General features: G+C 32.8%; 3 protein-coding genes across 4 annotated transcripts; 2 read left to right on the top strand and 1 right to left on the bottom strand.

Moving 5' to 3' along the window:
• Window positions 1-1,312: 1,312 nt before the first annotated feature.
• LOC111628498 lies at window positions 1,313-2,868 on the top strand. The gene is made up of 5 exons (XM_023372299.1): window positions 1,313-2,297; window positions 2,373-2,421; window positions 2,491-2,543; window positions 2,623-2,697; window positions 2,770-2,868. The coding sequence occupies exons 1-5, from the start codon at window positions 2,241-2,243 to the stop codon at window positions 2,866-2,868; spliced, it is 333 nt and encodes a 110-aa protein (XP_023228067.1). The 5' UTR covers window positions 1,313-2,240.
• A 2,602-nt stretch (window positions 2,869-5,470) lies between these two features.
• On the top strand, window positions 5,471-23,019 carry LOC111628516 (tetraspanin-9-like). 2 transcript variants are annotated; one of them, XM_023372319.1, is made up of 9 exons: window positions 5,471-5,644; window positions 10,392-10,475; window positions 10,551-10,599; window positions 10,669-10,721; window positions 10,801-10,875; window positions 10,948-11,016; window positions 22,022-22,144; window positions 22,239-22,325; window positions 22,403-23,019. In XM_023372319.1, exons 1-9 carry the CDS (start codon window positions 5,585-5,587, stop codon window positions 22,505-22,507), a joined length of 705 nt encoding a protein of 234 aa, XP_023228087.1. In that variant the 5' UTR covers window positions 5,471-5,584; the 3' UTR covers window positions 22,508-23,019. The 2 variants fall into 2 exon arrangements, with proteins under 2 accessions (XP_023228087.1, XP_023228088.1); XM_023372320.1 differs by lacking the exon at window positions 5,471-5,644 and adding an exon at window positions 8,129-8,264.
• On the bottom strand, window positions 13,334-17,342 carry LOC111628515 (vesicular inhibitory amino acid transporter-like). The gene has a single exon (XM_023372318.1). It carries the CDS (start codon window positions 17,130-17,132, stop codon window positions 15,918-15,920), a length of 1,215 nt encoding a protein of 404 aa, XP_023228086.1. The 5' UTR covers window positions 17,133-17,342; the 3' UTR covers window positions 13,334-15,917.
• Window positions 23,020-24,060: the final 1,041 nt, after the last annotated feature.

Raw genomic sequence — 24,060 nt, 5'->3', positions numbered from 1 at the left:
TTTTTCTAAATCTGCTTTGCTTTCTGTCAAAAGGGTGGTATCATCTGCATATCTTATATTATTAATAGTTTCGCCTCCAATCTTGATACCAATGGACTCTTCATTTGTAGTAACCATTCTCATGATATATTCAGTATATAAGTTAAACAGATATGGAGACAAAATGCAGCCTTGTCGCACCCCTTTCTCAATTTTAAAGCATTCAGTTTCTCCGTATAGAGTTCTTACTTTTGCTTCTTGTTCATTGTAAAGACTCATCAATAAAGATATAAGGTGTTCAGGAATTCCCATGCTCCTGAGTGCTTTCCATAACTTGGAGTGATCCACACAATCGAAGGCTTTACTATAGTCTATAAAACAAAAGAAGGCGTCTTTCTGGTTCCAGTAATGAGTTTTACTGGAAAGGATTTCCGAATATAGGTGGTCAATCCCCCGCCTGTGCCATTGACTCTGTGAGTGTAGAAAGAGTTGCATCCGTGAAAATCCGCACGGAGTTAGCTGGAAGTCTTGTTTCTTGTAAAACAATAATATCGTAAGGATCCCAAGACGAAGACAATCTTATATATTTATATATTAGAGTGCTTCTGTCCTACTGAATTTTTAATTATATTGAGTTAATCAGAGACAATTAATTATGAAAATATTTATTAAATAAACATAAATCTAAATTAAATTAACATATTTTTATAATATTTATTCGAAGATATGCGCTGTTACAAAACCATTATTCACATATTATTTGTGTTTAGTTTATAATTTTAAAACAATTTTGACCTTTTGAATTATTTTATTCACAAGATAAATGAAAGTTCAAATTTCTTCTTTGGTCTGCAGTCAGATATTATGTTAAAAAGTTGTATAGCGACCGTATTGGACTTTTTACAGTAAATGTTTTAAAAATTTTTTAAAAGTAACTCATGCTTATAATTAAATTTTTATAACATTTAAGAACTATGTAACTTATTCTTAAGTTATAAATAATTTTTACTGAAAACAAAATAATATTTTTCTTAAAAATTAAAGAGATTGTTATGCGCTAATGAGATCATACTAGAAAAATATCCTTTGACCTATCCTTGCTGCACATTTAAAATACTTTTTTGTCCATTATTCAGTCATTCGAAACTATACAATTTTTAATTAGAGCTTGTTACTGGAACCATAAAAATCTCAACTCGATACAATGTATAACTTATTCTGTAATACAGTATTTATATGTTCCTATACCTAACTATTGTATCGATAATAATTTTAAAATTTCAATTTTTAGAGTGAAAATGGCAGGCGGGGTCGAGGAAATTCGTGAATTTTCTTGTGTATTTCCTGTCCTATTTTTATATTATTTTAGATTCGTGGATTCAGCGCGTTAAGTCACGTTATCTTTTGGTGCGATCGCGTGAACGATGGCTGTAGACGCATCCGGGGAGTATTTAATTTTCTGTACCAGTAGCGGGCACGATAACAATAATTAGGCTATCTCGACAGCATCGTATCTGATTTTTTTCTTTTGGAAAAATTTTAATAATATTTTTTTACCTAGCGCTTGTTCTAAAAAAATCGATGAAATAACGACAATGATTGATGGTTGCCGCCTTGTAATTTTTTATTCCATTATCGAGTTACTTGGACCGGAATGATCGCGCCTAAACCCACTGCAACTGGTAACGAGAAGTGCCACTGCACACAAAAATACTTAAGCTAACCTTGATGGAATAGTTAACGGCGCGTCGCGTCGCTTCAAGCGACGATGCGGTCATAATCATTATCGTTTGTTTTTTCTGTACAATACGGAAAACACTATAATAAATTCATGTTTATTTAAGAACTTAAATAATATTCGTAACGTGATCTGTTAACAAATGGCGTAAGTAACTAGCTTTGTGTAACATCGCACCACGCCTCTACTTAACTGTAATTACCATTTACTCATTTTCCTTAAAAATATTAACGTTTTATAAATTTTACCGACGTAAATGTTGTTTGACTTTACGTCTGAGTTAATAAAATCAATAACTTTTATCAAAGTTATAAAATCACGTTGAAGATAAACCCATTTGCCATTTTGATTACGCGCGCGTTCAACGCGACGCGAAAACGCGCGCCAAACAATAATGGCGATCGTGAACTGATACGGAACGAAAAAGAAATTAAATATTAAAGCTTCCTTTCTCTTGCTAATAATTTTGCTACATAATTTTTATCGTTAATTTCAGCTGTTAGGATGCGGGGTGATAGGATTTATGATGTGGATTCTCGCCACCTCTTCCACAGTTGGGATGTTTTTTACAGGAGCATTGGTTAGTAAAACACCTTTAACACATGACTTAGTGTTTTAAAAGTAAAGAATTATAATGTATAATTTTTATTTTTAGATATTTACATATGTTGTTTTGGGTTTTGGAACTCTTATTTTTATAGGAGGTTAGTTACATAATTTGTTTTAAATTTGAATATTTTATGTACTGATTAATAGAAGTTATGTTATAACAGGTCTTATTGGATGGATAGGATCTTATAGAAAAGGTGGATGTTTGATGAAGTTGGTATGTATAAAAGTATTCTTTTATATTAATAAATTATAGTTTTGGTTAATAATATTTATTTTATATGAATTTTTTTTAGTTTCTTCTTCTATCTGTTCTAACTATTGCCTGTGAAATTGGAGGTATTGTGGCTCTCTACATCATGAATGTAAAGGTAGGATGCTCTTCACTTGTTTGTTTTCTTTAACTTCTAGAAGTAAATTTAATTATTTTGGATTTTTTTTAGTTGGTCAAAGTATTAGGAATTGCTTGGAATGAAGTAAATCAGGATGCTAGAAATGTCCTACAAAGAGANGTGCATCATGAATTTTTTTCGACTGGCTGAACTGGTGACAAAAAATATTATTTGAGCATTTTGTATTGTTTGTATGAAACATTTTGTAGAAAACGACCAAATTTATGGCAAGAAAGCTCGTGGATTTTGCTCGTTAATAATATACCCACTCACAATGCTCTTGTTGTTGGTGAATTTTTGGCCAAAAATTAGTTCTGCAAACTTCATATTTACCCGATTTGGCACCATGTGATTTTTTCCTGTTCCTGGATTAAAAATATCTGCTTTGTGATCACCATTTTTTGTCAATTGAAACCATAAAAGAAAATTTGCTGCAAGTCCTGAAAGGATTTCACAAAAATGACTTTAAAGCATGTTTTGGGGATTGGAAAAAACATTGATATAAGTACTGTACAGTCCATTGCATTGGGAAGGGATTACTTTGAAGGGGATGAAATAAATTTTGATGAATAAATTCAAATCTTGTATTTTATTGAACCATTTCTGATACTTTTTTATCACAGGAGTATACAATAGTTGGTTGCCTAACAGGTTATACATTGAATATATATATATATATATATATATTTATTTTTTTTTACTTTCATAAATTTGCGATTTCTGAATTGATTTACACTAAAGTTAATCTCCCAGGATAATGGTTTTAGTAGTAATAAACCTTAATCTTATGTCTTGTAAACGTTGCAGGAGTAATTAAAATAAAATATATTTAAAAAAAAGAAAAAAAAATATAAATAACCTTCCACCCGGAATTAGTTTCTTCCATTATCTCACGCACTAGATCACCTGACGATTGTTCGACCAGATAACAAAATGGCGACTTTTTCTTAATTGTTTTACCATCAGCCATTAATATAATTGGATAAAAGTGTTAGTTTGGTATTTTTCTTTCGGGCGCTGATTATATTTAACGCTTCACTCAATTCACAATTCATGGCATTTATGTTTTTTCCCCCTTTACAAAAAAATAAATAAACAAAAAATAAAATATTTCTGTACAGGTTAATGTCGACATTTTTTTTAGGTTGTTCCGGTAACTATTTATCATCGCATGTAATTATATTACTATAAACTTATACAAAAAAAAATGCAAATATCATTAATTAAGCGCTACATCCGCACGTATTTATAAAGTTTTTCAAAGAAAACTTTAATAAAACTTTTAAAAAATCATTCCATATAAACTTGAGATTTTTTAATGTACATTGCTGTGTTCTATATCCAATACTCTACAGATAAACCAATATACTATGAAATTTTTGAAGTTTTAATCCTCTACGAATTTTTGATGATTTCACGCAATTTTATTAATTTACATTAAAATTTCTTTGTAATTTGTTGGTGCGGAGTTATTTTTATAAATTTAACCAAAAATATTCAGATTAAAATGATTAATTTTCACAGAAATCGTACATATAGTTGTGCTCGTAGATTTTTAAATCCGAAAGAATACATATCTGAATCCGATTAAATCGTAAATCGTGTAAATATTGTAAAAATTTGTAAATAATTCGTTTTAATAACTAATAAATTTATAATTGTAATTTTCTATTCTAAAAGTTGGCACCACCAAACTATTTTTTTTTATTTATGATGCCATGATAGGGTATAAAGTTTAAAGCGTTTTTTTATAATTAAAAAGATGGATAGAATTTCAAATTTTGTAAACAAAATAACCTGATTTGTTTACAGAATTAATAAAGTTTAAATCTACATTTATATTTTGTTAAGAATTCAGGTTAAAGTGGTGTAGACGACATTTTTTCCTGGTTGCATCGAACTATATAGGGACAAATTTTAACTTGTTCGCACTTTTAGCGAGTAGTTTAAGGAAATAAGAATAAAGAACTATAAATGCCAACAATGTCATCGTTTATCTTCCAATGCATCGTATAATTTGACCAGTTTACGAATTTAGAGTCACAAAACATGGTTTTACGACCCGATAGACCTGATTATTAACGATTGTTTTCAAGTTTAGAACTTGGCCAATAACTTGGCGTACTTATTCTTTGTTGAAGATATCCATTGCAAACGGTCACGGTCGAATATCGATACACAGCATTCCATTATTTATTATTCTTCGCTTCGCTCGATTAATTCCCCGCTGCTGGATCTAGTTTTAGTGTCAATATATAGAGAAAATAATCTATTTTTATTTTTAATAAAACAGCCGCTAGAGGGATTTTGTCGAAAATGACATCTAAGATTATATTTAATATCTAATTAATGAAATTAAATTGAGTTATACGTTCTAGATTTTATGCATAGCGAAGCTTCAGTGAGAAAATTAGGTTAAAATACACGCGATTTAGTTTAATAATTGAGAAATGTTCTTATTCAAATAAAGCAGTTTTTAAAATGAAAAGCGTGCATCGGGTTTCGTCGCCATCTTAGATGAAGCACGCCTCATTGCAAATTGACATTTACCGCGATTTTAATCACGCAACGCATCCGATTAGCGATTAAAGGCATTTAAGTGGGAGCGAAAAATCGATTTAAAACACCAAAAACAATATCAAGTGTTGTAAGAGAAGCGGAGGCGTCCCGGCGATGATCCGCGTCCGCGGGCGAATGAAGACAAGTCGTGAGGATGCGCGTGCGCGTCAGATAAGAAGGAAGTCGACGGTGTAGTCAATCTATAGTGTCATTCGCCAACAGTCGGAGGTGGCGAACGGGCGCGCATGCCATCCAACGGTTGAAACTCCCGCACGTGCGGGATTCTGGACCGGGTTCGGAGGTCGAAATGGGTTCTCTACGTACTTGCGCTCGACACTGCGTATGTTTCTTGGCCTTCATCACATGGGTAAGTCTTTCTTTCTGTGTTCAATAAAGTAACAACGGTAGAAATCCTCTGAGAGTGTTTACAATTTCGCTTTTTGTCATCGATTTTTTAGTGAAATATATTACCCCCGGGGCTTAGATCAAGATGTGACGGTAAATTTTATCGTTTGTACGCATTTTACACGCGATAAAACGGGGTTTTTTCTAAGATACGCGACACCCGACATAAGATCTCCGCGTATACAAACATGCTTAATAATTAGAGAATTTAGAGAAAGAAGATGCTTTAGGTTTCGATTTCACATTTTAGTCAGCGTTACGTGTCGATTTAAAGCGAGAAAATCGCGTCGACATACTTTTGTTTCCCTTTCTAGAAGCTATTTTCGGTGATGAAAGTTACGCACAGACGGAAATAACTCGATAAAAAGTAAAGTAACATTGTATAGAAGCAACAGGCTCGTGTCGTCAGTAGAATAAAAAAGACTCGCTCGCGTTATGGTGCGATCTATGCGTTCTAGAAACGTTACGATATCGATCGAGTAACAAATAGTCTCAAATAACGGAAGATGAAACGTATTTTTTAATGCAGTTTTCAACATGGTGTAACCTTGCATCGTGCGGTTGGTTGATTAACGTAATGGAGGAAAAGTAATATAAAAAAATTCCACTGGTTGCGTAACTGTCAGTTTTACGTTACTCTAAAAAAATGCTCGTTTTCTTTAGATTATCTCACGAGACGAAGACAGTTTCCATTATCTGTGAGGGGCGATGACAAGATGAAAGGAAAAAAAGTGGCATTTCCTTTCCTTTCCCCGGCTTCCTGTCGTTTTTGTTACTATAGTAGCATTCGTAACATCAACTGTATAGAATTAAATCAAGCTCAGTAGGCCCGTAACGAGTATAGATGTATAATTTGTCGCGTTACAGCTGGAGATTAAGTCGAACGTTTAAAAAAGACACTTGTTGATGATACTGATTCACGTTACGTTGGTTATTTATAGAAACCGGACGGTAACTTTAACGAGGAATTAACCATCACTAATTTTAACCTACTGTCAGCTTATAGAGGTCATTAATTCTTAAGAAGAATTTTGCATGGTTACGGTCGGTGAGCCCATGTTCCGGTTCTAATAACTAACTTCTGACATAGAAATGATTCATTTGTGGGGATTCTTGTTGTGTGACGAATGTTACGATAATAAATAACTTGTATATAGATTTTTCTCCTACCTTCTCCAATAAACCGAATTAACGCTTCAATATACAAATTTCGATATTTAGATGGGTAATTAGAAAGTGAAAGTGAAATCCCCGCGTAACGTGTGACGTTTTAGCAAAGTTACGAAGATTTTTTTTACAGATTATTTATAATTTTGGAAAGTTTAGTACGTTGTAGTAACGGAAAATTAAATTTTGTTTAGCTAACGAGACGTGAAGTAACGATCGATTTCAGTTCCGTTACGAGAAAACCTCACGTCGGCAGTTACAAAAATATCAAATGGGAAATTTGATCGTAATTTAGCCTTAATAAATTAACTAAGTTACGTCAGCATATTTACAGTAAGATTAATGTACAACAAGGAACATTGTTTATGTAACTAAGTTCCTGTGTTCTGTGTTACTGTCCTTGCATTTATGAATATTCACGAATGCAGTAACACGACAGATTGCATAGAATATAACCAGTTATAACTATATATTTAACTATCCCGCATACAAATACTGTATCTAAATTTTGATAAGCTTAACATATATAGAATCTGATTTATTTATGACAATTATAAACATTGATAAACCATTAAAGACGGGGCAAGATGACAATTGATTAAATGGCAAGTTCCTGATTTTTTAAATTATTTAATGGCGGAAAGCATCAAGTTGAAAGGATGTAAATAAAGGAAATGATAAATTAACAAATCTATATAAATATTTATTTTAAAAAAATCACCATTTTGTTACGTTCAATTTTACTAGAAACGTAACAAAATTCATAGTATAGATATTATCACGAACCACGGAAGCGGGAGGTCAGTCTAGATGCATAATTATAGGTCAGACAAACGTATTGACTTTGATAGACACAATATAAAGTAAGGTTTTGTATAGAACCAGCTGAACAACTTTTATATATCAGGTCGCGACCGGGTTCAAAATATAATAGGAGATAAAGCTTTAGAACACTTAGGTGGGTCCTTTTACGAATTTCTATTTTTTGACACCAGTTGCAGTTTCTTCGCTTCCTGTTATTGTCAACAGTCTCCGTTTGCATGTAGCTGATAGAATGTGCTATTTAAATGAGCCTGGGAGGGGTGGAAGATGATGATTTAATTAACGGTGCGATGCGTTTGTTGTTATTTCATCAATTGCAAGGACAAACTCATTACATAAGTTCTGTAACGTAATTAACTTTAAACTCCATTAAAATTTTTCGCGATTTTTATCGTTAAAATTCGTCAATTACACGATCTGGCCGCTATGATGATGGACGTGGATTAATGTAATTTCCTTTGCCTGTGACGTAATGATCCGTAACGGACGTTATATTCAATTATCTATTGTAAGATGGAAGCACCAGCGATTCTTCTCTCTTGAGGATTTTCTATACAAGATCAATGGTTAGATCGATGCGATAGCGATTTGCGGTAAGCGGCGTAGTCGCCATGTAATATCGGTAATTTAAATTCCACGTCGGCGATTAGCCAGCTTATACCGTGTTTCCCCGAAAATAAGACAGTGCCTTATATTAATTTTTGCTCTGAAAGATGCGCTAGGTCTTATTTTCGGGGAAACACGGTAGTAATAACGATAGCGACATCGCCATTTAAATAACGCGAATTTAGTCGCTACAAAAATCTCGCGTCGCTTCGGATCGATGCCGAGAAAGCCATGTCGTGATCGGTTTCGTATCCGAAATCGTGACGTTATCATCGAAGGCTTATGCTAGGAAATATGTCGACAAGTGGCGTAAAATATAAAATAAATGAGTCACTTTCGATTTTCTAACAATTAAGTCCAAGGTAAACTAGAGCTAAAATTTTAATTTTGACGCATTCGCTGTTATGACGTTACGAGAGAAACGCTCGCGACGTTTTATGACGAAATGTTCGTATCAGCGTCAGAAGCGAATGAGAGATCGCGCGCGATGCGATCTCGTCGCGTAAAACACGGAACATTTTCTCATCCATTTCGAACGTTCGATTTCGATACAACTTTCGAGTCAACGCACTCATCGACGCCTCTGCGTTAGTTCAGATAGGAAAGTTGCGTGAAATTCTTAGAATAAACAAGGAAATATTTATTGTGTACAGTCGTTGGAGCGTTTACGTCGAAAACCATCAGTTCTGAAATCGTTATCTTGCCATTTCTGTCCTAAATATTTAAGAAGGTGAGCGAGCGATGAAGACGACAGAAGGACACAGAGGAAGTGGTTTGAAACGAATTACTAACAATTAATGTGTCCTCTGCGCGTGATTACTATAGCCTTGAAACTACTAGGTGATGCCACGCTCTTAATTAATGCCTAATATATGACGATACGTTTCTTACATCATTCTATGTCTCTCATCGATAATACTTGCGATTTCACGTTGCTTATCCAACTACCAATCGGCTCTCGGCTTGTTATTCCATATTGAAACGTTATTGGTTAATTAAGAAAATGTTAAATTTAAAAATTTTAATTATTGTAACGTTCTAGAATGTGATTGGTTAAATAAAGAAAAATTTAAACTTTCAAATTTAAATGATTGTTACGTTTCAGGATGCAATTGGTTAACGGAGAATTTCAATTTTAAACGCGATCACATGTATAAATTTCAATTTTTAGAGTGAAAATGGCAGGCGGGGTCGAGGAAATTCGTGAATTTTCTTGTGTATTTCCTGTCCTATTTTTATATTATTTTAGATTCGTGGATTCAGCGCGTTAAGTCACGTTATCTTTTGGTGCGATCGCGTGAACGATGGCTGTAGACGCATCCGGGGAGTATTTAATTTTCTGTACCAGTAGCGGGCACGATAACAATAATTAGGCTATCTCGACAGCATCGTATCTGATTTTTTTCTTTTGGAAAAATTTTAATAATATTTTTTTACCTAGCGCTTGTTCTAAAAAAATCGATGAAATAACGACAATGATTGATGGTTGCCGCCTTGTAATTTTTTATTCCATTATCGAGTTACTTGGACCGGAATGATCGCGCCTAAACCCACTGCAACTGGTAACGAGAAGTGCCACTGCACACAAAAATACTTAAGCTAACCTTGATGGAATAGTTAACGGCGCGTCGCGTCGCTTCAAGCGACGATGCGGTCATAATCATTATCGTTTGTTTTTTCTGTACAATACGGAAAACACTATAATAAATTCATGTTTATTTAAGAACTTAAATAATATTCGTAACGTGATCTGTTAACAAATGGCGTAAGTAACTAGCTTTGTGTAACATCGCACCACGCCTCTACTTAACTGTAATTACCATTTACTCATTTTCCTTAAAAATATTAACGTTTTATAAATTTTACCGACGTAAATGTTGTTTGACTTTACGTCTGAGTTAATAAAATCAATAACTTTTATCAAAGTTATAAAATCACGTTGAAGATAAACCCATTTGCCATTTTGATTACGCGCGCGTTCAACGCGACGCGAAAACGCGCGCCAAACAATAATGGCGATCGTGAACTGATACGGAACGAAAAAGAAATTAAATATTAAAGCTTCCTTTCTCTTGCTAATAATTTTGCTACATAATTTTTATCGTTAATTTCAGCTGTTAGGATGCGGGGTGATAGGATTTATGATGTGGATTCTCGCCACCTCTTCCACAGTTGGGATGTTTTTTACAGGAGCATTGGTTAGTAAAACACCTTTAACACATGACTTAGTGTTTTAAAAGTAAAGAATTATAATGTATAATTTTTATTTTTAGATATTTACATATGTTGTTTTGGGTTTTGGAACTCTTATTTTTATAGGAGGTTAGTTACATAATTTGTTTTAAATTTGAATATTTTATGTACTGATTAATAGAAGTTATGTTATAACAGGTCTTATTGGATGGATAGGATCTTATAGAAAAGGTGGATGTTTGATGAAGTTGGTATGTATAAAAGTATTCTTTTATATTAATAAATTATAGTTTTGGTTAATAATATTTATTTTATATGAATTTTTTTTAGTTTCTTCTTCTATCTGTTCTAACTATTGCCTGTGAAATTGGAGGTATTGTGGCTCTCTACATCATGAATGTAAAGGTAGGATGCTCTTCACTTGTTTGTTTTCTTTAACTTCTAGAAGTAAATTTAATTATTTTGGATTTTTTTTAGTTGGTCAAAGTATTAGGAATTGCTTGGAATGAAGTAAATCAGGATGCTAGAAATGTCCTACAAAGAGAGGTAAATCAAATTTGTGCAGTATGAGTGGAATGCTGATGAGATAACAAAGATAAAATATTGAATTTTATATATTTTTAAAATATAAGTCGACCCCCCTATAACACTGTTGATTATTCCGTTTTATATGAATTCCATGTTGTACGAGTCACTTAGATTTTACAAATATGTGAGCCATTCACAGCCCGGCNAAATTATATATTTTATTTATATTAACTTTTAATTTATATGTAAATTAAAATAAGAAATTTATTTATTTTACTTTATTAATTTGTTAACTTAACTGATTTAGTGCAATGACCTACGACCTTTGACCTATCATATCAGCTAAAGTTTTGGTATTTTGTCAGAACAGCCTTTTACATATCGTTCTATACTTGGCATTATATAATTTAAATGAACTTTGACCTACAGAAGTTTACACTTTTAAACAGTTTAAACATAAAATAAAAAACTTTAATTAACACTCATTAATTCCGAAAAGGGATGCGAACTAACAAATTTGAAAAAGGAAAAAAACATGGCCGGGAGTCGAATTTAAAGATTTACATTCTCATAAATTTTAAATTTTAATTAAATTTTGGTTTTATTGCAATTCTTAAAGGATATAAATGCTGAAATGGTCGCCATTTTGTTACGACGAAACACAGCAATATATGACTTAATTAAATTTCCCATTAATATCATTAAATTTCACATAAACCAATCCAAAATGTAAAGAATTGCACTAATATAAAACGTGCCAAAAAATACAGCACATACAGTATTATGGTATAAGCTTAGAAGAATTATTTTTTGAAGAATAGACAATCTGACAGATAGAATATAAATAAGCATTAAGGTAAATGTAGATATATAATGAGTGTCGGCACATTTTCAAGCATTTAAATTAACATACAAATATAAAGTATAAGTTTTACAAGGATAACATGATGTTGAGTGTCATTAAAATCATCATTCATGCATTATTATAGAAATTAAAATAAATTTTTAAAAATATTTATGCATTTTCTACAAACTTATAATTTGTAAATTGCTGAATAAACAGAAATTCCAAAATCCATGTATAAAATATTCGTGTTAATGTATTTTTGGGGGGATTTTATATAAAGTTTTTGGTGATTATTTAAAAAAAAATTTATCGAAAAATCAGAAAAAATCATTAATAATATTAAAAACGAACTGGACCAAATATTTTATAGTTATTTTCTAGGACCTTGTGGATTTTATCCCCTTGACACTTTATGATCTGTAAGTTCCCTTTGAAATTAGGGGTTGTCCGGATTTTATGATAGCCCACGTTTTCCGCAGGATTCTAGAGAGTAACTGCGAAAAATTTTATCCAGATCGGTCGAAGGGTACAGAAGTATTTGGGTACAGATGGATATTCTACTTTATATATACATAGATAGAGCAAACTAATGCTTTTTAATGTGTAATATATCTGTGTGGCAAATATACCTCTTGTATGTTTAATTTATGATATAATTTAATGCTATGTTAGATTATATTACATAAATATTGCACAGGGTGATTCACACGAAACACTTACTTTGTTCAATATCTCATGATTGCACGGTCATATTTGAATAATATGTAATGTAAAATATATCTTGATCGATTGGTTTGTCATGAAATAAAGAATTTCGAGGTTTCGTGTTCATTTTTTCATTTTATATGCAGATATTCCACATGATCTGTAGCGATTATTGAACAGATCCATGTAGAACTAAAGATTCATACACATAAATGTTGTATCTATACGATAAACTATGCTCTAATATCTAAATATGTGATAGATTTACACTGAGTAAAGCATAGCTCTGGTATGTTATATCCACAGTCGGATTTACTGAAACCAACAAAGTTGCACCCTGAAAAGCCTCACAATATGAGATTACAGCTTAAGTGCTTATGATTTTAAAGCTTTTATTATTTGGTGGAAGAGAACCTTTTTTTTTTTATACTGTAGTTAATTAAGAGCTAGAATGAGTCTAGATTTTATCTATAGTATATGCTAAGCTATATAGTGATTTTATGCCTTATTATGCTTTTTAACATCTAAATAACATAAAAATATGATATTTAGAAATTAAAAAACATGATCATATCAATTGTAGTATGACATAAAATCATAGTATAGCTGATAGAATTACGTTTAGCCGAATATAAAGATTGAGTTATCACCAGTTTTCTTTAATATTTTCTCGTAATTGTGAGACCGAGCCGAGCAAATCGCTTTAAAATTTTATATTTATAATTTAATAGTGCATTTGTAATACATCATCAAATGTACTGNCTCATTTTTTTTAATTATAATTAACTAAAAATTAACTTTATTATCGGTTTCTGGGGTGTTTCTAATTAAATTTCCTTTAATAAATTGGTTAAATGTGTCTATTGTACGGTGCTGCGCTTGGTCGCGTCGCGTCGCGTCGCGTGGGGGTGATTGTATGAAGTGTAAATAATTTATATATATATATATTTTTAAACAGATAACACAAATGAAATTTCTACAGAACGTTGAACCTTTTTAAAAAGTATACGTAACAGTGCTATAATAAATTTTATTATATTAAAATACATAAATTAATACGCTTCTGTAACAAAAATCAGGAAAATTGATCAAATTCGAAGAAGGAATTTCTTAACCAAACATACATAAAATTCATAAAAGAATATATAATTATCTTCCTGATTTATTATAATCAATTGGTCTACCAGACAGTATCATTATAGCTCTAACGTAATTAAAGATAATTTGAAAATTATCTCTGAATACATTGACTATAAAGAAGAAGATTTCCTTTGTAACCCGATTGAAACGTTCGTGTTGTTTATTTTTTCTCATATTTACTTTATACTTATTTCATAGAGAAATAAATATAAAATTCTACATTTATTATCCTTTATATTAATTTTTAAAAATTATTTTAACATTATTAATTTCCTATTTGTTCGGGAAAATTATAAATATTTACTTATAGGCCTATATATTTATACTAATTTGGGAAATTTATAGATATTTGCGAAAGAATATGACTTTAGTTCATATTTTTAACACTAGGGGAAATTTGGCGCTGTTTCTTTAGGGCAGTCACTCTGCTGATTAACCAGAATTTGCCTAATTTTAACTTAATGATTTTTCTTACTTGGGGTATGTTGTTTTGATTTTGTAGTATATTTAACACAGTTTTAAATATAGCGCAGTCGACACGCTCTGGTAACATGAATAATATGAAATTTGTGTTTCTCTACGTCCCCTATTCTATAAGAGAGCTACGTGAAAGGAATAAGAGCGTAGCCCCTCTGAGCGAGATTCGATTCTAGACCCTCTCGATGGAAGCACACAAGCTTCCATACTGCCACTCCAAATGGAAATATTACGAAATTGCTTAGCCCGGTAAATTGCAGCGCCGCACTTACACTGGTGTTAAAAATATGGACTAATAATTACCGTATATATCATTCTCTTTCGCATATACCCTTTCAATTTTGGTGCTTCAACCTTCACCTTGAAAAACTTCGGGATCGTCTCGCATTTTCGAATATTTAAATACGAATTTTAGAAAATTAAATCACTTTCTCGCATAAATATAATTAAATAAATATTTTTTAAAGGCATAAATTAAGAATATAAAAATATATTTTATAAATATATCGAAATAAAAGCGCACACGAAAGAACATTTCTTAAATGTTCCCAATTGGAAGACCCAAAAGCTGTTATCGTATGGTGCAACTGATTATTTGTGCAATAATTATTTAATTAATTAATCCCTAATATCTCTCCTGGATTACATATATGTGCAATATTGCATTTCTGTAATGATTTTTCTTATTGCAATAGTGCAATACCTCGATAAGCAGCTGACTATATTTGGAAGACATACAATATTGACTAGATATATAAAACTGGAATATGTATATATATATATATCATATATATATATATGCAATTATTTTAGTTTATAACATTCGTTTAATCTTTTAATAACGAACAGGGTGTAAATATATCATTTTTTAGAGCGCACATCAATAAAATAACGCGAATACTGGACCTATATCAGATAATGAATACACGTATGCCTTAATTTGGCACTGTACTGGAAGACATCTTGTTTTTTAGTTAAAATTTTAACAATGCTGCTGAATCTGATTGTTGGGTTTATCACAGAATAAATACATTTATACTCCGCTCAATTATAAGTTTGACCTGACCGCTAAAGGGCTAAGTCAGTTATATTTTTTTCCGTTGAAAAGTAATGGAAAATTAATTATGATTTTAAAAAATCAATTAGAATTCGAAGATAATCATTTTGAGTTTGTTTCGTGTGCTTTTTAATGATTGGCCCTCTTGTGACTAGGTCAAACTTAGGCTGCATGGATTATAGATACAATGTTACAGCTTATTATATGGAAGACTTTTAGCATAAAGTGGAAAATAATGCGAGAAATATAATCTACCAATGTACGATAAAGCTAATATAGCTTAAAAATATTTCTTTAAATCAAAAATTATAGCCCTATTCGTAAAATACCCGTTACTATATATATATGTGTGTATATATACTGTTGTTTAACAGTAAACATTCGAATATTAAATAAGTAACAATTACTCCAGATATCAAATTCAGCAACTTTGGATATATCTAAGGAAGACGTAGATGTAGGCACCAGGCGATACCTTGATATGATTAAAAAGTGACTGAAGATCTTGGAAGACATACTTGGCATTGGGAATAATTGAATAAAATTTTTTGTTTGGAAGATTTCTATGTTATTCTTGATGTTTTCATCCTGGCTACTTGTTACCATTCGTCTTATAAAGAATTCTCCTCACCAGCTACTTACTAACACGGGTAAACGACAAGAAATGAAGTTACTACGTTACATTATTTGCGTTCAGACTGGTTGTTGGGGTACATACGGTAATGGAATGTGATATGCATCCACCAAGGCTGAAGCTGAATAATAGATACCAATCACACCACAGAAACAACCAATACAAATTATAAAAATTTCCCAACTTATATTATACCAATTCATTGTATCCCACTTTAACTTCATGTGGAAGTAACAGGGCCAGACAAAGGATAACATGGTTCCGGTGCAACTGCCGATTAGACCCATCAACAAAGCGAAATGGGGGATGCTTATAGCCATTAACATTGTCGCAATAACAAGTAACAGTCTTAACGTCACTGCCCAAATCCGTAATTCGCCATCTTTTGCGATACACACTGGAAATTTGGTGTATGGAGGACCTTTGAAGAAGGCCGATTCCAATAATCCAACGGCTGCATAATAGGGTAACGGGTAAGAGAACAACGCCTTAATAACGAGGGTAAGATTGACAATTAACTTGAAGCCTTTAGTAGGTAGGTTGTTAGTGATGACTTCTTGTGTCTGATCTCCCCAAGTGAGAAAGGCTACCCAAGCAAATCCGGCTTTAAATAAGGCGGCAGCAATATGACTCCAGTTCAACATACAATGGAATTTAGAACGATCTGTCAGATTTCCTTCTAGTGTAGGCAAAAATATCTGCGAAGTGTAACTGAATACGACAATTCCCAAGGTTACTGGAAACATACGGATGTTAATTCTGAACTGCACTTTGCTCCATACCCATTCTGGTGCCTTATAGAAGCAGTAACCGAGGACGGCCACGTTAATCAACAGATGAGCCATAGTGCACCAGAAACTCAGCCATGAAACCGCCGTTAAATTGCGGAGAAAAGCGCATGGCAGTAAAAACATGGTAGAGATCATCATCCAGGATCGTTGATCTATTGGACCTTCTGGGAAACTGCCGATCATTAGATCGCCACAGAGCACGACATACAATATACACGTCATAAGCAGCTCTATGATCTGAGCACAATTAACCATTTTGCCGCCCCATCTGTCACCTAAGCAAGTCCGTGCAATACTGACATAACTGTCTCGTACACGTACCAGTTCTCCTTTCTCGTTTGGCTCGTAGAGGCAGGCGACGAGGATTTTTCCTGTGTGACAACAGATATAGGCAACAAAGAGGAGTGAGAAGATACCCCAATAGCCTCCATGGAGTACTCCATACGGTAGGCTGACGATAAACATTCCCTGTAAAGAAAACATTTTTTTAATTACAGATCTTTAATGTTTAATCCAATTTTTATTATAAATTCAAATTGATAACTTTACAACTTGTCAAGTGTCGTATACACGTAATTTTAAGTAATTATTTAATCACATTTAAGCAAAATTTTGTCTCCCTTCTTGCGAATGCAATAACAATCAACTACAAAGAGAAGAATTGGCGCGAGTGCTCTACGATTCTGGACTCTTCTGATGGGAACACGTCACATTTTCATAACACCATCAAGCTTACAACGAAAAGGAACTACAATGGTCCAAACCATTGTAGTTCCTCTTACTTCTGTGACTTAGAGGTGACTGTATAATAAAGCAAATTTTTTACATCTATATGAAGAGTTTTGAATCACCCTGTGTAATAAATCTTGCTGCCATACAATAAACTAACTATTCATTCATATTTATATAACTGACATAAATAATACTATGTTAAGTGTATAGATGATAATTTGCGAGAATATACCGGTACCATTTATCATACAGTATCCTGAATCTACGAGAATATAAGAATATGCTATGTGTAATGACTATCATGGATAAGCTCATGCTTGATTGAATTCATGATGGACACGAAAATGGCAGTGGTATAAATGTGATACATACGATGGCCACCTAGAAGTGCCCTATATATCAACTAGTGTTTCAATATCACCTAGAGGTGCCCACCAAAACCACTGAGCACTGGTCTGGGTTCGCACCTCACCAACGGGCTGGTCGCGTGCAGGGTTTTTAGGGTTTCTTTACGTGTCTAACACCTAGATAGGGGTCAGTTTTCCGTAGAAAGTTCTCGGAAGCACCGCTTCCTGGCAGATCGTCCATATGCTACATTGCCACATCCGATCAATCCAACCCATAAGACTAAGTTTATTTACAGCATAAATAATGGCATAATTATATTTATGCATTTTAAAATAATATTTTTACCTTTGAAAGAGTATATTGATGCTAAGTTTTTCACGTGAAATCTCTGAATGGTCAGACGTGTGGCATGAATTCATTTAAATATGTTGTCCGCACGAGAGAGGAGATATGTAAAAATTTTTTCAGGTTATGATAGGGAGGGATGTTAATAGAGAATGATGATGGTGGATTTCATTCTGCTTTCTATTGGCAACAAAAACAACAAGCTCCCAATCATTGAAATGACCCTCAACTTCCTTAACTGCCATTTTAGCATCTCTCTCAACTGGGTCAGGGGCCACTCTGGCACTACTGGTAACGAGCGAGCAGACTTGCTCGTTAAAAAGGCACCCACCATCGCCTCCAGCTGCTCTTACGCAGTCATCCTTCCTAGCTGGATCACTTACCAGCTCAATCTTCACGCCGTCTCTGAGTGGCAAAACCGCTGGAATGCCGAGAACACAGGCCACAGTACTCATAAATTCTTCCCAGACATTTCTGCCAGACAGAAAATGGACTACCTAGTAACCTGCCACAACGTCACACAACTGCTTACTAGCCACGGAAACTTTGGTACCTACCTCCTGCTGTTCCTGAACAAGGAAATGGCAAATGTGACTGCGACCTCAAGGAGGATGACAACCCTCAGCATGTTATCTTCTTATGCCCTAAGTTCAGGAACGAACGCAGCGACTTGTGGACACTTTAACCAGTGAAGGCCATCATTGACCCTGCCTGCCCATGAGCAACAGCACCATTTTCAACGCGTTCACTGCCTCTGCAAAGGCAATGGACCTCTCCTGCTATGGCTAGCGTCTTCATCCACCAGCAACCACCACCTTTTTTGTATTCTTAATGTCCAACTCACCGCTTACAGTAGCTTTTCTCAACGTCCTGTAACTCTCATTGTTATCATTTGCAATTTTCTATGTATTTTTGTTTATCTGCAGTCACCCTTGCCTGTATCTTCACACCAAACTTTTGTCGCGATGTGTGTTCATGTACGCGAATTTAGTAATGTATACTATTGTAAATCACTTAAATAATTGTAATTTTCGCAATTCTGTATCCTGTAATCATTCATGTACATTACAAACATCCATCCTTGTATACTTCTGTACAATGACAATAGGAAGCAAACGTATTACTGTTTGCTTCCTATTGTCATTGTGAAACTGTATACTGTATGTTGTTTTTACACTACTAATGGTTCCCAACCCTCTCAACCACTTCTTCCTTTCATTTCCCCTCGATCTATATACTTCTACTCTTACCCATTCTATTTTCACCCTTTCACCCTGTCTGTTTTATGGTTCGGTCGCTACTACTTTTCTAAATGTAAATGTAAAATGTTTTCTATTGGCCTATTATTAAAATTAGCTTTGCCATAGCATGAAATGTGAATAAATTAATGTACTGTAGATCTGTTTTATAGAAATGCATGATTTTAATATAGGAGTGGCAGATCAAGCGTGACATCAGCATGGGGTAGTTAAACAAAATAGCATGGGGTAGTTAAACAAAATATGCAGTCAAAAAGGACTAAAAACTGGTGACATCGTATTTTAACGACCCCCGTGAGCCATTTGTAACCCCATTGCAGCTGGAGTGCTACGACCACCATTTCTACTATTGCATTGTTACTATATAGGCTATATCTGGAACGTAAATTTAAATATTTATGTTAGCTAGTTCTGAATTAATTAAACTATTACAAAAAGGCGTACAGAATTAGAAATATATAAAATTTTTACAATTTAATAATTTGGAGGTTTCAATCTTAATTAATATATACAGAAATAATGCTCGTACTCGCGTGTAGAAAAAAACCAATTAAAGCCCACCTAAAGAAAGAAGCAATGACCCAAACAAAATATTTAGTCGAGTAGGAACTGAACCCACGTCTATATTTGAATACGGAATTCCTGCCTGGAGTCAAATCTATTTCTCTATGACGTTTTTAAAATATTCAAATCTAATTCTATTCAAAGCCATTATAAATATCATCCGAGAGAGAATGAACAGTCACAGCAACTAGATTAATTTTAATTAAAAGATTACATACTGAAATAAAATATATTTCGAGTATATAGTGCCATCTGTCGACGTAAGAAGATTAAAATAAATTTGTGATACACATGCTACTATAAATACAATGGTACACGAGTGCACCATTGGGCCATATCATAATGTCTTAATACTGCTCAATGGCTCTTTAGTAGGCCATTAAATTGTATTTTATACCTAAACTAATCAACAATTTTTTTGACAGCCAAAATCAAGGTTTAAAGTTCAAGAATATGTTCTTCTCGAGTTAAATGTACGTGATACAAATACGTAATTTATTACAAATTTTGATAAACTGGAGGGAGGGAGGGAATATTAAAATATTTACGAAACATACTTTGAAAGTTTTGTAACGTCACACGGAATAATTTAAGTGTCGTTTTTAAATTTTAATTAGAAAGTGAGTACGTTTAACTCCCCTTTCGGTCATAAAGTGGGATGAATTTGGGTGTTTCACTCCACCTTAACTCCAACACGATGTTCTTTCGACCTTGCGGAAGAAAATGCAGAAATGGACATTGCCTAAATGTTAATGGGTGTTATATAATACACATAATACAATTAAATGCCCTAAAGATCATTGTTCAAACCGAATTTTCGATACGTCATTTAAAATTATCATACAATTATTATTGTTAATTAAATGGGAATTGTGTGTTTCCCATTTGAATCTCGTCACATTTTAATGTATTCTTCTATCGTGACGTAGAATATATGTAATTAATCATTGTTTACAAAGAAATAGCAGCTAATTCCTCCATTGTTAGTGAACTTAATTATAATAATTAACTTCCAAGAAGACATGCAAATTATTACTGTACTTAGAAGCAATAATTGAATAATTTAGTGCGACAGAAAATCTTTAAACATCACGGTATTTATTTTGTGAAATTACGAAATATCAATTATATAGATTTAATTAAAAACAATAAAAAATTTCGTGAAATTCTTGATGTAATTTATTGTATTTTTCGCAAGGTTCTTGCGTGCTTTACGTCATTTCCGACGTTTAGTTTATTTATTCTATTGATTTACTTTAATTTATTTTAGTTAGATTATAGCGTGGGATGTTCTTGCAGTAAATAATTATATTAATAGCATAGTATTGATCTGTAACTAACAGCGCGCTGCGACGCGTCGGTGATGCTTACGAGCACTGTACTTCTTTCTTCCTACTTCTTTCCGATAATGTATTGTATTATATATTTTCTCAATCATTATTGAGTACATCTAAACTGTTAACATTTCTTCATACATCGTGGGATAGAATACAACGCTTGGATAGATACAACGCGCCGCGACGCGTCGGCGTTGCGCTCAACCAAAGAAACAAAAAATTCTCGCCGATTTTCGTTTATAAGTTTGAAATTAAGCTTTTATATGCGTAATTGGCTACACTCTTTAACTCCATAATTAAAATTTTCACGTCTCTATAGGAATTAAGAAGTTATAGAGCTCTTGACCCCGAAAACTAGATCAAGATCATCGGAGAGGTCATTATTATATCTGGCATTATCAATTCGTTATACAGAATTATTCGCGTTTCTGAAGATGAAGAAAAAATTTCACTTTCTTTCGTTAAATTAAATTACTCAAATCTTTAAAAATGGCGATTTTCTTTGCTTGAAGAGCGGCCGTTTTCGATCTTATTCGAATTACTAAANGAATTCCATGTTGTACGAGTCACTTAGATTTTACAAATATGTGAGCCATTCACAGCCTGGCACACGTATTTGTAAAATCTAAGTGACTCGTACAACATGGAATTCATATAAAACGGAATAATCAATAGGGGGTCGACTGTATTATTTAAGTAATTTGTGGAAAATGCGATCAGTATAGCGATCAATACATTAACAAAGGAAAATCGCTAATAGATATATTATATATTATTTACTATTTAGTTCGCATGCTGCGGATTTCTAGGACCCGAAGATTATTCACCGGAATCGACTCCCATTGATAAAAGTTGTTATAAACCTATAATGAAGGAAGAAGACATCTTAGAAGAACCGGAATTATATAAGGTACTTAAAATTCTAATTTAAAACAATATAAACAAAGAAAAAATACATAAAATTGGCCGTTTTACACACTAAAAAATCATCTTGTGTTCTTCAGGAGGGATGCAGAGACAAGATGATGGATTGGATGTCTAAAAATAAAACAATCTGGGTAGCGTGTTTAGGATCGATATTAGCAGTTCAAGTGAGTTGTTTACATGAATTCTGACGAATTCATATAGTAAATTAATTGTTAAACAATTTTTAAAATGAATATTTTAGGTTGTTTGCGTGCTTCTAACCGTCTACGTTGTCAGTCATAGCAAAAGAGAACGGAGAAGTTCCATCAATTCTCTTGATACCAGTCATTCCCATACATATCTTTAAACTGTAAATAATTAAATTCCAGATTTCCTGATCCAAATATAAGTATCTAAATAATTTATATAAATATATTTTTGTTGATTTTAACGTTTTATAAAACCTATTACGGGTTATTTTAGTGCTGAAATTGCTGTTTAACTATAAAAAAATGGCTTGACTGTAGGCAATTTGTATATATATATAGAACATGTTTGAGATGTAAATATTACTGGTATGACTTTAATTTTGTTTAATTTTCTAAAAAACAACATGTATATTTATCAGCATGCCAGCTTGTGTATTGTATCTGCGACGTTCTCGTTCATGTGCCTTTTGAATGTGGTACAAATTCTTAAAAAATTCTGATTTTTTTAAAATTTTACTGTCCAATTTTTTATCTACATATATATATATATAACTCTATATTTCGAAAAAATTATCTATTTTTGGACTGTAATTTCATATTTTTAACTCGATCTGTGTTAATATTCTATGTTATATACAAACTTGAATTAAAAAAAGGTGTAACTTGTGTCGTTATGGTGCTTTAAAAGTCTGTACGTAACGCTTTACAACGGAACGGCTTTATTTATTTTTTTTAATTGATTAATAGTTCTGGTTGGGGAGGTCGTGTGACAAATTACGAACTGCCCAACACGTCCTTCTCTCTCGCTCTCTCTCTCCCGTGTATCTATTGATGTTAACGAAATTTGTCCCACGGTTATTTGAAAAGGTTTCTGAGAACTTAACACTTTGATAATTGAGAAAAATGAGTGTATAGATAAATGGTTTCTTAACCCCTTTATAGTTAAAAGAAAAAAATTATAAATTTAATTTATAGGCTTATAAAAAATTACTTAAAAAATTATACTCATGACCAGAAGACAATACGAAGTACACCGCCTTTTTTACATAACAGGAACAATAATTTGTCTTCAGATTCGTTGTTTTAACAAAAACTTTAATCTTTATATTCGTCTGTTTCACTTCATAAGAACACAAAACTATTGTTATAACTCCCTGTGTTAGTGTTTATTCTCATTCCGTATTCTTGTGTTATAGGTGTATTCTGATTCTTATATCTCTGTGTGACAAATCTAAAGACTCTATACTTTGTGTTGTCTTTTGTTTAAGTTTAATTTAAACAAAAATTAAACTCGTGCAAGTGAATGCAAATAAAAGGAGGAGACGAGACAGATTTTGATTTACCTTTTCATGTTTTATTGCTGGATTTATGAACAACAGACATCCGCTACACCAGCCAACAACATCTAGAATAAGGCGTTTCTCAATACATTACTTGCTCAATGAACTGGACATAGAAACCTTTCGGTTTTACATATTTTTTATTTTTATTTATTTTTTGTTTTTTTTAATCATGTGACACCAAACGTGTCGTTTGGAAGACTTAAATTTCACATATAATACTGCTTATTCTTTGAATTTGTTTTACTACAAACACATAAAACATGGTTAACATCGATTGCTGAACGTGCATAGATCGAACCAGAAGAACAAAACAAGAAAAAAAGTACAAATGTGGTTCGATCTCTCATTGATTTATGTACACAGTACCT

Source organism: Centruroides sculpturatus, unplaced genomic scaffold (assembly GCF_000671375.1).
Source record: "Centruroides sculpturatus isolate CEXI.00-Female unplaced genomic scaffold, Cexi_2.0 scaffold615, whole genome shotgun sequence".
NCBI classification, from domain to species: domain Eukaryota; kingdom Metazoa; phylum Arthropoda; class Arachnida; order Scorpiones; family Buthidae; genus Centruroides; species Centruroides sculpturatus.
Note: the sequence above shows the minus strand (reverse complement) of the source record. Positions and strands in the feature narration are given on the sequence as shown.

Bases quoted from the DNA above. Each gene is read 5' to 3' on its own strand.
- LOC111628515 (XM_023372318.1), bottom strand. From the start codon at position 17,132: ATGTTTTCTTTACAGGGAATGTTTATCGTCAGCCTACCGTATGGAGTA.
- LOC111628516 (XM_023372319.1), top strand. From the start codon at position 5,585: ATGGGTTCTCTACGTACTTGCGCTCGACACTGCGTATGTTTCTTGGCC. The intron at 10,600-10,668 runs GTTAGTTACATA...ATGTTATAACAG, and splicing joins AACTCTTATTTTTATAGGAG to GTCTTATTGGATGGATAGGA. The intron at 22,145-22,238 runs GTACTTAAAATT...TGTGTTCTTCAG, and splicing joins AAGAACCGGAATTATATAAG to GAGGGATGCAGAGACAAGAT.